At 42.0% G+C, this 13,482-nt stretch overlaps 1 protein-coding gene across 2 annotated transcripts; it reads right to left on the bottom strand.

Moving 5' to 3' along the window:
• Window positions 1–779: 779 nt before the first annotated feature.
• LOC143694816 (uncharacterized) lies at window positions 780–13,217 on the bottom strand. Of its 2 annotated transcripts, XM_077183577.1 has the most exons (6): window positions 12,277–13,217; window positions 8,796–8,969; window positions 5,347–5,482; window positions 5,154–5,244; window positions 1,559–1,607; window positions 780–978 (listed from the first exon to the last, which is right to left on the bottom strand). In XM_077183577.1, the coding sequence occupies exons 2-5, from the start codon at window positions 8,836–8,838 to the stop codon at window positions 1,560–1,562; spliced, it is 318 nt and encodes a 105-aa protein (XP_077039692.1). In that variant the 5' UTR covers window positions 8,839–8,969; window positions 12,277–13,217; the 3' UTR covers window positions 780–978; window position 1,559. The 2 variants fall into 2 exon arrangements, 1 of the variants encoding a protein (XP_077039692.1); XR_013183534.1 differs by lacking the exon at window positions 5,347–5,482.
• Window positions 13,218–13,482: the final 265 nt, after the last annotated feature.

The following is a 13,482-nucleotide window of genomic DNA, read 5'->3' on the forward strand; positions in this document are numbered from 1 at the left end:
TTTCAATGAAGGATTTTCTTTTTAATTTAAAAATCAGGCATGATCTGAAATGTACATACCCTTACTCAAGCTGTGGATTATTGAGGCCCTGTCTCCAGCTGATGCCTCTGTTATGGACCTCATAAGAGAAAGTGTTTTATGCTCACCTCAAGCACAGCTTTGCCTACTTTTGGTTAAAGCTCTTTTTTTTTAGAGAGCTGATGGCAAAGGTGAGCACACTCAGTATGCTCTTATAGCTTCATTTACATATTTTTTATATCACGATTCTCTATCTAGGTTATCCCACCTCACCCTTTTTCTGAATAATTGAGCAGTGAGTATACAGCAGAATTGGGTAATGAAGAAGAAATACCTCAGGAAGAGACTGTACCCCCAGCAGCTTCCCAGAGACCTCCAGGGAGGCTGCAGGGAGTTAAAAGTGCACTAAGTCAGGTTTGCACCTTCTGCTTCTGGCCACAGGATAAGAAGAGCTCAGCTCAGCGAGGAGCTTTGAGCAGCAGGGTGGAATGCCCTAAGTTACAAGCTGCTGGTCCACAGAGCACTTTGGCCTGGTTACATCCCTGAGTCTCCACCTGGTCCTCCAGACCTCTCCTGAGGTCAGTCTGACTCAGGGACTCACATGTGGCACTACAGGGGCAATGCAGACTGGCAGGCTCTTGGGCACCACAGCCACATAAGTCTTCACAAACAGAGGAGGAAAAGGAGGTATGTATCTTCTGACAGGCCATTTTATTGCACAAAGACTACTAAATCCTAAAAATATGCAGGGTCAGGTTGTGGGTTTAAAAGCATAGATATGAAGAGTAGGAGAAGGAGCCACAATTTTAACTTACTGCAGAGTCAGAAGACAGATGTATTTATAGCCTTAAATCTCTGAAAAATGAAGAGTATGAGTCCTCTTGTCTGCCCTCTGGACTCTGTGTGCTTTTGGGATCTAGCAGTCATGTAATACCTCTCAGAACCTGGAACTAAGTGAACCTTAAAAAAAAATACAAGAGCAATTTAAGAGGTGAGGAGAAATGCCACAAGTGTCAGTGGCAGGCATCCTATCCTACCCCCAGCCCACCAGCCATGCTCTGTGGGAGGTTTTCTTTGCTGGAGCTGCATTAAAAACACTTTGTCCTGGATGTGATTTCTGTGAGAAGTATTCCACATGCCCATGCCAGAACCTGGCCCCAAGCTTACATTCCTACTGTCAGAAGTACTCTTATGCTCAACACAACCTGCAAACTACAGACAGTTTTAAACTAAAACAGGGTAGATTTAGACTAAATATAAGGAAGAAATTTTTATGATGAGAGGGGTGAAACACTGGATCAGGTTCCACAGAAGAGGTGGTTGTCACTGTCCCCAGAGGTACTAAAGTGCAGATGTGTTGTTAAGGGGCATGGTTTAATGGAGGACTAGACAGTGTCATGGTTATAGTTGGACTCAATGACCTTAATGGCAATTTCCAACCTAAATTATTCTATGATTACTGCTGAAATCCATTGTAGACAGCGAGTCCTGATTGCTCCTTATGCTTCCCTCCCCTTCTAAAAAATTCCCCTGCATATACCTCAGCTCAGTGCACACAAGTCCAAACTCTTCCTCCGCTCCTCTGGATGCTAGAAAACAAACAAACAAAAAAAGAATTCCAAAACCAGTGTTTCTTTTAATAAGGGAGAGAGTTCATATGGAGGCAATATGCTATGCTGTAAGAAACTCATTCTCTACAGAAAATGAAGAAAGGACCAGTGAGACAGTAGCATTCAGAAGTGCTTTTTTACAACCCTGTGCTAGCCTCATTGCTTCCTGAGAAACATCTTTCTGGGTAGTTCTCTGAAGAATTCATTATTCCACCCAGTGACTTCAATTTATTCCATATAAAGCAGTTATATTTGGAAAAGTTGCAGTCAAAACCATATGATGCCATCACTGATTTATGTGCACAGCAGCAACAATGAGTAATAAAGTTAAAAAGCAATAAGAGAGGTCTAGCAGATGGGCGAAACATAAAAATAAATGTTCTGTTAAAAATGCAGATTCAGCAAACCACCAAACCCCGCAGATTCTTGGGAGTTTGGCTTTATTTGGGTTAACTAAGTAAATTTGCTCAGAGTGTTGTTACACTATCATAATATTAAGGCACAGAGCATAGCCAAGGACAGTGGAACATACTCTGGATATCAGAGGATGAGGATATCAGAGAGAGAAGGCAGAACATACTGTAGCTCAGTTGCACTTTGCCCCCATCACATGAACTTATAAATCCTTCTAGAAGAGCTGCCCTTTCCCACAATCCATGCTACTAAAACTAGATGCAGCAGTGGTATTTGTGTACACAAAGGCCTTAGCTACTGTTCCCCACATCAAGCCTTCCCATTTTGTATGAAATTGATTTTATTGCAGCAAACTAGGCTCAAACTCAGGGAAAAATGTACAATAATGCAAGTGTATAAAATACTGAACCATCTTAATGGGACAAGTACATTTGGCAAATAAATTCTCATTAACAAGATTTTGGATCAACTGGGTCCTGTTTCCTGCACCAGGATAAGAAATATTAGTTTAATAATACTTTTGTATTGGGGAATGTGGCTTCATTATCACTGGGGAATCCAGTGCCATTGCCAGTAGTGGCTTGGGAGAAGATTCTGAAACTCAGCAACTCCCTTATTTCCCATATCCAAGAGCTTTGAACCTGCTCACAGATGGGTAACCCCTCCTTTTGATCAGAAAATGACAGTCACAGGCTTTAGTCTGTGATAATGAAAGATGATTTTTAAGTGGACAGCCCTGCTGCACAATCCATTGCAATTGGGAAATGAAATGGAAATTATGAGGAGCATGGTTTTCTTGTATACACAGCTTCTGTACAGAACTAACATTTAATTATATCCTTTTATGCTAAAAAGATCTGAAAGTAGCTTCCAACTGCAATTATAACCTGTGGATGGCAGAACATATTTCCAGAGATAATCATCTGTTCTGGGCAGATAATGAGATTTACATGGCCTGAGACCAAGATAGAAGTTTAAAAACACTTAAGAGAAATAATTTCTAGCATGATGATTTCTCAACAGCTCTAAATCAATCCAGCTCTAAGGTGCATTTGCCCTGCCATCCTCCACTGCCTTTATGTTTCCTGCCTTCTGCTGGGCCTGTGGAATCAGACAGTGGCAGGAGCAGGACACTGTGAAACACAGCTGCAAACCAGGCTCTTTCTCAGCTACATTCAGCAGCCCAACAGTTCTGGTTACAGCAGTGCTTTTGAGCCATGTATAATCCCAGCAGTTCTTGAATGCTGTAAATGAATAACCTGGTTTGTGCTGCAGCAGCAGCAGCAGCTCAGGAGGGTGGGAGCTGCAGTGTGCTCACCCCAGCCCCGTGTGGTCCCTGGTGCCCAGAGCTTGCAGCCTGGAGCCCTGCACCTACCGAGGGACTCCCAGCCCCGGGCAGAAACCCTCTGCAGGACTGCGAGCAGGGCTGGAGGACCTGCCTGCTTGCTGCCAGCTATAATCTCTGGCCCTGAGCAAACTTTCTAATGTGAAAACTCACAATGAATAGAGCGTTATAAAAAAATATGGCATGAAACTCATATAAGTAGGTTTAATCAGAAACAAAGGCTGAATACTGTACAAATGAGGAAATTTTGGTCACAGGAGACTGTAGAGAACTTTTCTCAAATATGCATTTGTTGGCTATGGCTGTCTCAGTCTATCAATTCAACATTTTCTAAATTAGGAGGGATTTATATAAACAGAGCATGGTCTCTAAGGTGCTGTTTATGGTCTGTCTGGCATAAATATTTATGATCATTCTAAAATTAGTGATTTTTCTAAAGCGTGCTTTTGTTTAATACAGCTCCTGACAGTCCCTGTGGTAAATATGCCGTTTTGTTTTTTATGAGAGAAACAGAGGCAACAGAGAAACCCACTGAAAAATACAGCTGCAAAGACAGCTGATCAATGGAGGGTCGTTCTCAGCTGTGAACTGCAGACTCTCTGCTGTCTGAGAAGAATTCCCTCCTACACACTTTCCCCCAGGGCATGCAATCCTTTTCCCACGTGCCATGCAAACCTACCCATGCCCCGCAGGAATATATATATAGGAGCAGGGGGCTGGGAGGAAGTGCTGGAGCTGCTGCCTCCTGCAATAGAACACGTGTGATCACACGGAGTGCATCTGCTTACTCAGATCTGGTGTCAGAATGATAATTCATGTCCTCTCTGCAGAAATAAAAATAAACTGGGTTCAGGCTGAGTTCAACAATCTTAGGTTGCATATCAGCAGTTACCAATCTTCCTGGGAGGTGAGGCATTTTTCAAGTTCCCACTAGGAGGAAAGAATCCAGATAAAAGCCTGGTGCATGATGAGAGGCATGGTGCTCACAGTGACGTGACTCATACTCATTGGTCGTGACTTCAGTGGGCTTTTGTGAGCCATGACTACAGCATCTTTTAGCAGGATTTCCTTGAGTCACTGGCCTGTCTATTACAGATCTATAGATCTGTGGAACCTGAACAAGCTTGTAGAATAGACTGTTCCTGTTCGTGTACTGCATTACGAATTGTAAAGTGCAACTGTGGGTAGACTGTCAATTCATTTCTATCTTAATCTCTCTTTTGAATAACAAAGCTGTATTAAAAAGTTGTAACTATGTCATTGCCAGATCTTGCAAGTAAAGTCTGCTCTTAGTATAGAATCACCAAATGAGAATAATAAATGACTGAAAATTATTGTGAACTTCCAAGCCCCTCACCAAATTCAGCCATCCAAACATCCCTTCTTCCTCTGCCTCTTTCCATTCTCACTATTGTCCCTTGTTACACAGCTAGGAACATGGATTTCAGAACAAGAGTTAAGCAAGTTTGCTATGGTCCTCCACTTGAATCACTTCAGCAAATCTCAAACACAGAAAAAATTTGAATTCATTTATGAAAATTTATCAGGAAGATGGAAAATTGGCAAGCTGTAAAGAGGACAATCCACTGCTTTAATTCAATTTGCACAAGCTGACAAGATTTAATTGATGTACTTTTGCAATGGGAATTAATTTGTCCAAACTCGGAGAGGCCAGGCAGCAGTCATTGAAAGGGAAAGAAATGGGTTTAAAAAAGAATTTGAGGTCACAGGGAATAATTGTACATTGTATTATTGTTGATAAATACCTGATAGTTGTGGTGAGAAGGAAAGAAGAAGGAGTCAGACTCTTCTCTGCAGTGACAGGACTGTGACAGGATCAGAGGCAATGGACAAAAGCTGAAACATAGAAAACCCCCCTTAAACATAAGAGAACACTTTTTCAGAGGGGTGTAGTGAAACACTGAAACAAGTTACCCAGAGAGATTCTGGAGTATTCACCCTGGAAGATATTCAAAGCTGGGCCAGGCAGAGCCCTGAGCACCAGCCCTGGCTGGAGCTGCTCTAAGCTGAGGACTTGGACTTGACAGCTTCCAGAGGTCCCTGCCAACATCCACCTCTTGTGGTTCTTCAGTACCTACACAGAGATCAGAAATACGAGAATAGAAAGACCAGAAACTTATCCGTAGGACAAGATTCAAGAAATAGGAGCTGATGTAAATGCCTGAAGTTAATTGCATAGTTTTGACCATTTGACTTGCTGGAGCAATTTGCTAAGGACTATTGTGGGCATTCCAACAATTCCAACTTTAAAATCAAATTAGATTTTATTCTAAATATAGTGATAGGGCAAGGGGGAATGGCTTTAAACAGGAAGAGGGTCTTTTAGTTAATGATTTATTCTATATAAAGTATATTCTTATACTTCATAAAACACATTCCTGAATGGGACCTATGTTCCAGTGAATTTAAGTATCTTGGTGCATCCTTCAGGTCATGATTTTCATTACATTCTTTTGGCCTCAGAAAATGGAAAAAAATGCAGAATATATTCTTTTGCATTGTCACCAGGTAGAAAAAACCTCCAGTGAGAAGACCAGTGGATATACTTTTTGAACACCATAAATATATTTTTAAAGAAATAAAAACATCTTTGAAAAAGAAAATATAGCAAAAGAAAGACCTATACAAGCAATATTTCTCCCTGGCCTGCCCTGCAGGATTGGTCTTTGCAGGGAGAAAATATTGGTGTATCTCTTAGGCTGAGGTTTTAAAAAGTTTTTAAGAAAAACTCTCCCAAAGTACAGCTATAACCGTGATGCCCAACTTTGGTAATACTTGTAAATTTGTGGAAGACATGCTTCCTTCTGACTACAGAGGATGGTCAGGATGATGGGCACAGAACTGGAGCTCACAAAGACCTTTTGTATGCCAAGCTAGCTCAGAATATGGGAGCACGTGCACCTGAGCAGCACAATTTCTAGCTCATTGTGTCACTGGGACAGCTGCCAGTGCATGCAGTGTGTGGCACATGAACAGAGTGCCTGAAGAGCCTGCCTCAGTTCAAACATTTATCTCTGGATAGCTCCCTGAGTGGGTCTGTGCAGCCTCTTTGTCCAGCTATAGCGTGCTGCAAACGTTCAGGTTACAGCACCCATTCTGCTGCATGTTCAGCTTCTGTAAAAAGCAGAAAATCCTTCCCATCCTTCCCTTTGACTGTGGCAATTTTCAGAAGGGAAGGTGGTGCAGCTTGTCAGCATCTTCTGTGGGATGGCTGGGTAGTGACAGCCTGGGCTCCACACTGGCATGAGGCAGACCAAGACAGAGCTGGGGGCTGTTTTTCACAGCCTTCTGTCAGGCAGCCAGACCAAATCCCTTCTGACACAAAGAGGGCATTTTTAGAATAACTAACATTCAGACAGTGACAAGCTAGACAAAGTGATGTGTTTCAGAAAATTGATGCTCAGGAGGGAAGATGGAGGTATCAGGGAAGGAGGATTCTCAGCTTTACAGAGCCATATTAAAGATGAGCTAAATATTTTCAAAACAAAAAGAAGTAAAAGTAAGTTGGCTAAAACCACCAATTATGTTTGACCTTTCTTTCCTATAAGCAAAATCTTAGAGTTGAACTGAGGCCTCCCTCATATGAAAAGATCTTGCTCCTTCTGGTATGTTACTCCTTTCTAGATATGGGGAAGATGGCGTTTGTAACCTATGTGATTCCAGCCTTTCACCCTAATCAAGAGACTGCCCACAAGATGGGAGTGCATGGCAGATCCACCTCCCCACAGAAAGCAAAGCTGTGCACTGCCAGTGCCTTGGAGCACTGTGGAACCTCTGAATCTGCAATAACCACGGCTCCGAAATGCCCAAGGCATCTTCCCCTGTACCCTTCAAGTCAACTTTGTTTAACAGAAAACCCAAGATGTCAAGGCCACAAAAGAGAAGCATGAAGAATGTTTCTCACAGTTACAATTGCAGGGAGTCCCAGATCCCTCCCTCCCCACCCCAGACTCCCCAGCCCCCAAGCAGAAGTGCCTGGAGAGGCTGCAGCAGCCCTGGCGCAAAGGGCGGAAAGGGCACAGCTCGCTCTCTCACGGGAGCATATTGCTAAATACCCACTGTCAGTAAATTAAATACCAACATTATTTCCTGCGACTGGTGCTTTGTTTAAGTGATTCATCCACAGAGTTCATTTTGTAAAAGAAGTGCAGATAAGCACTGCCATTTCTTTTTTAATCTGAATCTGATGACAGGCAGAGTCACCAGTTTCCTGGGCTGCTGAACAGTGGGTCACCTGCCCAGCCAAGAGTTAAGAATACCTCACAGCTTGTACAAAATGATTGTTGTTGGTGTTCTTTTAAAATTTTTCATTCCTTCAAGCAGAGGAAAGGAGTGGAGAGGAGATGAAAAAGAAAAATCATTGCTAACTTATAAGGTTTGCTGTTTTTTCTCAAAATGCACCAGCATCTTACAATCCATTAAAGGTGAAACCATTCAAATTTTGTACTAAAAAAGTTGCATTTAAGTCCTAGGGGAGATGAAATTTTTTGATCAGAAATTTTTTGATTTTTTGTGTTTACTTATGTGCAGATGTCTAAAACTATGTATTTACCAATCAGAGGTTACCCAAGTTTAATAGATCAGACAGAAACTGTAATGTCTGTTAAAATTTAACAGTCTTTTTCTAGCTTGTGTGGCTGCAGACTCTGAAGCCATGGCCAGAATCAAGTAGGAGTTCTCTGGGACTCACCTGATTTGAGCACAGTTAGAGAGTAACCTTTGAAGGACTGCCAATACAAATGATCCTTCCTGATAACAACTGCCTTGAGCATGATGAAATGGCTCTTGGATCCAATTCACTACAAAATTCTGTCCTCTGAGCACATTTCAAGTTAATAAAACCCCACAAAAAAGATCAACAAAAATCCCATGGAATTTCAGTGCAAAGTTTACTCTAATGATAGGTCTAGATTAGACCTAAAATGGGATTGCCAAAGCACTTTTCATGTTTTACTAAATAAAGATATTTACTCTATAAGGATGCTAATTAATAAATGTCTGATGGGCTGATTTGGAGACTTCATGATGGGACAGAACAATCAACAGCAGAGTCTCTTCTCATTTAGTCTGCAGGTGCTGCTGAAATCAGACCTCTGCCTCAGCTCTCCTAGGATGAATTTAGAGCAAAGAAGGTTGTTTGCAAAACCAGTTAGTTTTGCTTGCTGGAGCTTGGATGTAAAGGCACTGGTATTCTCATTTCCTCTTCTCTCTCCTTTTCCCAATACAGTAGTACCATTTCTTAGTAGGCAGCTTATGCTCAAAGTGACACAGAGCCCAGATGTGGACAACTACAGCTATGCAATAGAGAATTTCAGTCCACACAGCTTCCAAAGTCTCTTTTAGGTAGTACTTTGACAAATGGGAAGCTGACTGTGCCCTGTACATACCTTGTTTTGCATCTGGGAAGGTGAAGGGAAACACTAGGTACATCTTTTTGGTCCATTATTCCTATTGTTTCTTCCAATATGCAGATTTAAGAAGGTTTTGTCTGGATGCTGGGTAAAACCATTTATGTTCAATTGTGGCAGGATTTCCTAGACTTCTGAAGGCTGATCCTCCTGCTTCAGAAAAAGGAGCAAGGTCAGGCACTTGGCAGTTCTCCTGTGTGCCCTGTGTGCTACCTCCCCATCCCCATCCTGACCTACTTTGGATAACCCTGAGGCACGTCACCATTACCCTGGCCTTGTTTTTTCAAAAACACCATCTCAGACTGTCCTTCAAAAAATTACTCCCCTGACAGTTTCTCTTTAATGTCAGTATTTTAAGAGGTTACATTTTGCCACTGTGACTGTCAGTATTCACCCCATCTATACTTTCACACAGATCTCTCCTACTGTCCTATTAGCAAAGTATTATCACATTTAAATATTATCACATCCAATTATCATTAATTCAAAAGACAGTCAGCAGTGAAAGCTCTTCTATGGTTTTAGAGGCTGGAAATAAGTGTCACTGGTTCAACTTTATGTTTATATTTTATAATTAGGTGCTGACTTTATTCCCAGGACTGAGAGCATGAACTCCTCTAGCTGAGGCACAGGGTCCCTAAGCATCACCAAAATGTTACAGGGATCTCTGAAGTCCTGCAGCAAATTTCAGCCTCTGTTAGAGATGCCATGGAGCAAACTTCCAGCAGAATGAAGAACCTCTGTCCCCAGTAAAATTAACAGCTACCACCAAATTGTGTTAACACATACACAGTGCTTCAATTGCCTCTGCCTGGGTCAAAAGCACACGTAAACTTGGATTTTAGGATATGACACTCAAAAAGCTGATGTAGGGATTTAAGTAGGTGGTAATAAACCTATAAGCTTTTGTTGTGACCTCTGCAAGAGAAAGCAGAGACGACTTGTCTGGTTATGGGAGAAATAAAACTCCTGACAAAATCCTGTGCCATATATGAACTGCATTAAATAGTTCTGAAATGTGGAAACTTTTTTCTTAATGTATTTTAGAACACATTCTCCCACTAATATCTTCCATAAACACACAGGACAACTCTGCTGCAGCACAATAAACCATTTCTTGGCTCTGTGCTTTTTGTATTTCAATGCCCTTTCCTGGATTCTGCTCTTTGCTAAAAGAGATGGGTTGTTTCTGCATTTAGCAAACAAAAATGCAAGTACTCTGAAGTTTAATAAACTAAATTCATGTCATGAACTAGAGACCTTCTCTTCCTCTCCTGCCTCCCCAAGCAAACTTTTCAACTGGCCTCTAAGCAAGTGTTTAAACTTCTTTAAAAGCAATACAGTCAAAAAATTAAATCAAAGTGGCTTTCACTCTCTCTTCATCCCTACTAGCTATTACATATGGAAATACCATGGGACTAATTTTCTGACAGGCAGTCCTATTGTCATTTCAGTCCCCTAAGAAAATACTAAGTTTTTTTCAGTCTAAGAATAGTAAAGAAAACCCCAGAAATAGATTTTGTTTAGGAAAAAATATTTGTATGTTGCTTAAAACATTCATAGCAAGTGTAGGAAAATATACAATCCTCCCAGCTGATATATTAAAATTATTTTGCTATGAGCCAGGATGTAAGGTGCTAGAGTTTTCCAGAGAGCTGGTATGTGCACCAGTAGATTCACTTTCTGGATGGAGCAAACACAAACTCCCCTGCAAAGAGCTGGAGTGCTGCCTGGTGCTGCAGACAGCCCCGCTCATGTGATGCAGCCCCACAGCTCTCCTCCACTGACTCTGGGTCATTACACTAAATAAAATCACATTAAATAAATCTTTTCTATTATGTTTAAGCAATGACCATTTATATCCCAGAGCTACGCAAGTGTGATATGAACTCAGACACAGAGAGGATCCACACCACCACAAACACACACACTTAGAGTGATACTGCTCTAGTTCTGGCTCTACTAAATCCTCCTTAGGGAATTCTGTGACTACAAAGAGGGAGTTTCATGGTGTCAGTGTTCCTAGGAGCTGCCCTGGAGTCACAGTGTGCAAAAAAGTGCAGACCTGACCACACCTCAGCAGGTAAAGGGCTGTTGTGGTAAGGAAGTGGTGGCAGGCAAAAGGCAACTTGGTAAAAAGGAACAAGAGCAGCACTCTAGCACCCTGGCACCTTGCTTGCAACAGAAGTTGAGGCTGGCTGCAAGTCTGTGGTATTATTATGCTGTCTCTCACGGGCTCAGGACCCTATTTGCCCTCTGCATGAAGAAACAAAACAGTCCTGAGATTATGTTGGTTGTAGCAAAAACAGCCATCATATATAGAGACATGGGCTGCAGTTTCTTACTCAGCCAATGCAATGCTAATAGTCCTGGAGACTTTTGTCCTGGGGAAAACTTTCTTTGGAAATATGAACACCCTTCTGCTTAAACATGGTGAAGATTTTGGTAAATAATGATTCCATGCATAAATGAGGTCTGATGTTTTAATAATCCTTTTGAAGAAGATGAATATGGATCAGTCTTGGGGGAAGGTGATCAAGAACATATTTCTTGTGAGGGAAGTGGGCTGCTCTAATACTTGTCAGCATAATTAATTCTATATTGATGCTACCAGCCTTCAACAACTGACTAGAAGTCGTGGGTTTAGCACCCCTCAAGCATAAAAGCATCAGTGCCACACTCTTTCAAGAAATTGCAAAGGATGCCCAGAAACACAAAATTTGTTTCTTAGGCTGTGATGACATTATTGGGAGTAGGCTGAACTAGATGCAGAGAAACATGAAACAACCATATAAAGGCAAAGAAAGTCTGTTGTAATCACTGGCTGAGTTAAATCTGTAGTTGTAAGAGGCATGTCAACTCGGCCAACAGAAGCTGGCAGCCATGTGTGTGCAGCTAGTTTTTCCAAAGGAAGGCCAAAGCAAAACTAGAGTGTTTATTCTGGCATCAAGACAGTCTCGGCCTAGCTGAAATCTCAGCTATGTTTGTTCTAAGTTCAGCATTATCTTAATTCTACTCAGTGTGTTGTTATTCCTTTCAGATACACAGACATTCTTGAAACAAATAATAATCTCCATCCAGAAGTAATGTTTTTGGGGAAGGTTCGTTCTGGTGAGGTAACTTGATCAGTCAGCAAGCAAAAAGGCAGCCACAGTCTGCTGTCCTTCAGTATCAGGAGCTTTTGTAAGACCCTGCACTGCTCTCACTTTTTTATATGGAAAAACTGAAGCATAGGGAGATCATCTAGTGTACTGTAGGGTAAATAATTACCAATATTGTTGCACCCTCATTTGAGAAAATTGACAACATACCATAATTCCCAGGTAAAGGCTATTGGTTTTCAAACAAGAGCAGTAAAAAAGCACACCAATGTTTGCAAAAATCATGTCACACACAAACTATGCAGCCCAGGGAATGAGTTGGCTGTACTAAACCCAAAAGGCAAAGTAATCACATTCACCTTATCAGAGAGAGGTCGGTGGCTGCCTCCAGTTACGCAGGCATCATCTGGAGGAGTTGTCTGGGACCTGCAATGAAATGGGAAGAGCATCACTGGAGCTTTGGAAAGAGCTGTGGAGAGTGAGTTGAACATTGCTGTGGTTGAGCTGAGTTCCTGGGAAAGGGACAGAGCTAAAGGACCCCCGTGCTGTACTGAAGCTGGGTGGGTGCTGCTGTGCACAGGCTGCAGGTGCTGGAGGAGGTGACACCTGTGACACCTGCCCCAGGAGTTTGGGTCTGCTCACCAGGCAAACAGGGGCTGGGCAGGCCTGTGGGATGCTGGTGACTCTGCCTAAACCTGAGTGAGCATCAGCTGGGGTCACACCAGGAACAGCTTGGTGCTCCCAGGCTTGACCAGGACTGCTCCTGCACCTCCTGGCTGGCAGGGAGGGATCGTGTGGAGCCAGCAGCTCTGCCCAGAGCCAGGCTCCATGGCCAATGTGCCTTGTCTGCTCCCCATGCCCAGCTGCACCTGGGTGCCACTTTCTGCCTGCCCTGGATCACACAAAAGCTCTGATACAGAGCCAGGTGTCCTGCACTGAAACCCCTTCTAGATCTCTGGAGCTTCAGGCTAGTTCCTTCATCACAAAACCCCCTTAATTTTCCATCAAATCACTTGCACTTACTCTCCGAGGTGTATGACTGACTGTGAGAAGAAAAAAGAACAGGAAAAATATCAAAAGAAACCTAAAAATTGTAATTACTTCATGGAAAAATCTCACAGAATACAAAAATGAAACCTGAATTTTAGAGAAAGAGTCCCACAGAAATTATAATGTGAAGTCTAAAGAATTTTATCAAGAATTATTACTTGTTATTTTCATCTAAACCTTTATTCAGGCTAGAGATTTCTGCAGCAAGCCTTAAAAGTCCACTTATAAAGCAATGCATTATCATTTGGACTTTACATAATGATTTTCAGAGAAATCATTCCTTCTGCAAATCAGAAATTTCATATTTGAATGAGAGTTCACCTTGAACATTCATTATTGTTGTTTAACTGAACAGTTTTACAAAACATTCTTTTGGCACCTTGCAAATGCACTTCAGTGAAGTGCAAGATAGGAAAGATAATTATCTTTGGATCTTTATATGGCTGCCCATTAAGGACATTTGGAATGGGAATGAACATTGTCATCTAATTTCCCACAAACATATTTATGCCTCA

This window comes from Agelaius phoeniceus, chromosome 9 (assembly GCF_051311805.1).
Source record: "Agelaius phoeniceus isolate bAgePho1 chromosome 9, bAgePho1.hap1, whole genome shotgun sequence".
Lineage (NCBI taxonomy): Eukaryota > Metazoa > Chordata > Aves > Passeriformes > Icteridae > Agelaius > Agelaius phoeniceus.

Excerpts from the sequence above, each read along its gene's own strand:
- LOC143694816 (XM_077183577.1), bottom strand. The coding sequence starts at position 8,838 with ATGTACCTAGTGTTTCCCTTCACCTTCCCAGATGCAAAACAAG. Across the intron at positions 5,245-5,346 it reads AGCTTTGAATATCTTCCAGG|CTTTTGTCCATTGCCTCTGA; the intron begins GTGAATACTCCA and ends TCTATGTTTCAG. Across the intron at positions 1,608-5,153 it reads CTTCTCACCACAACTATCAG|CATCCAGAGGAGCGGAGGAA; the intron begins GTATTTATCAAC and ends TTTGTTTTCTAG.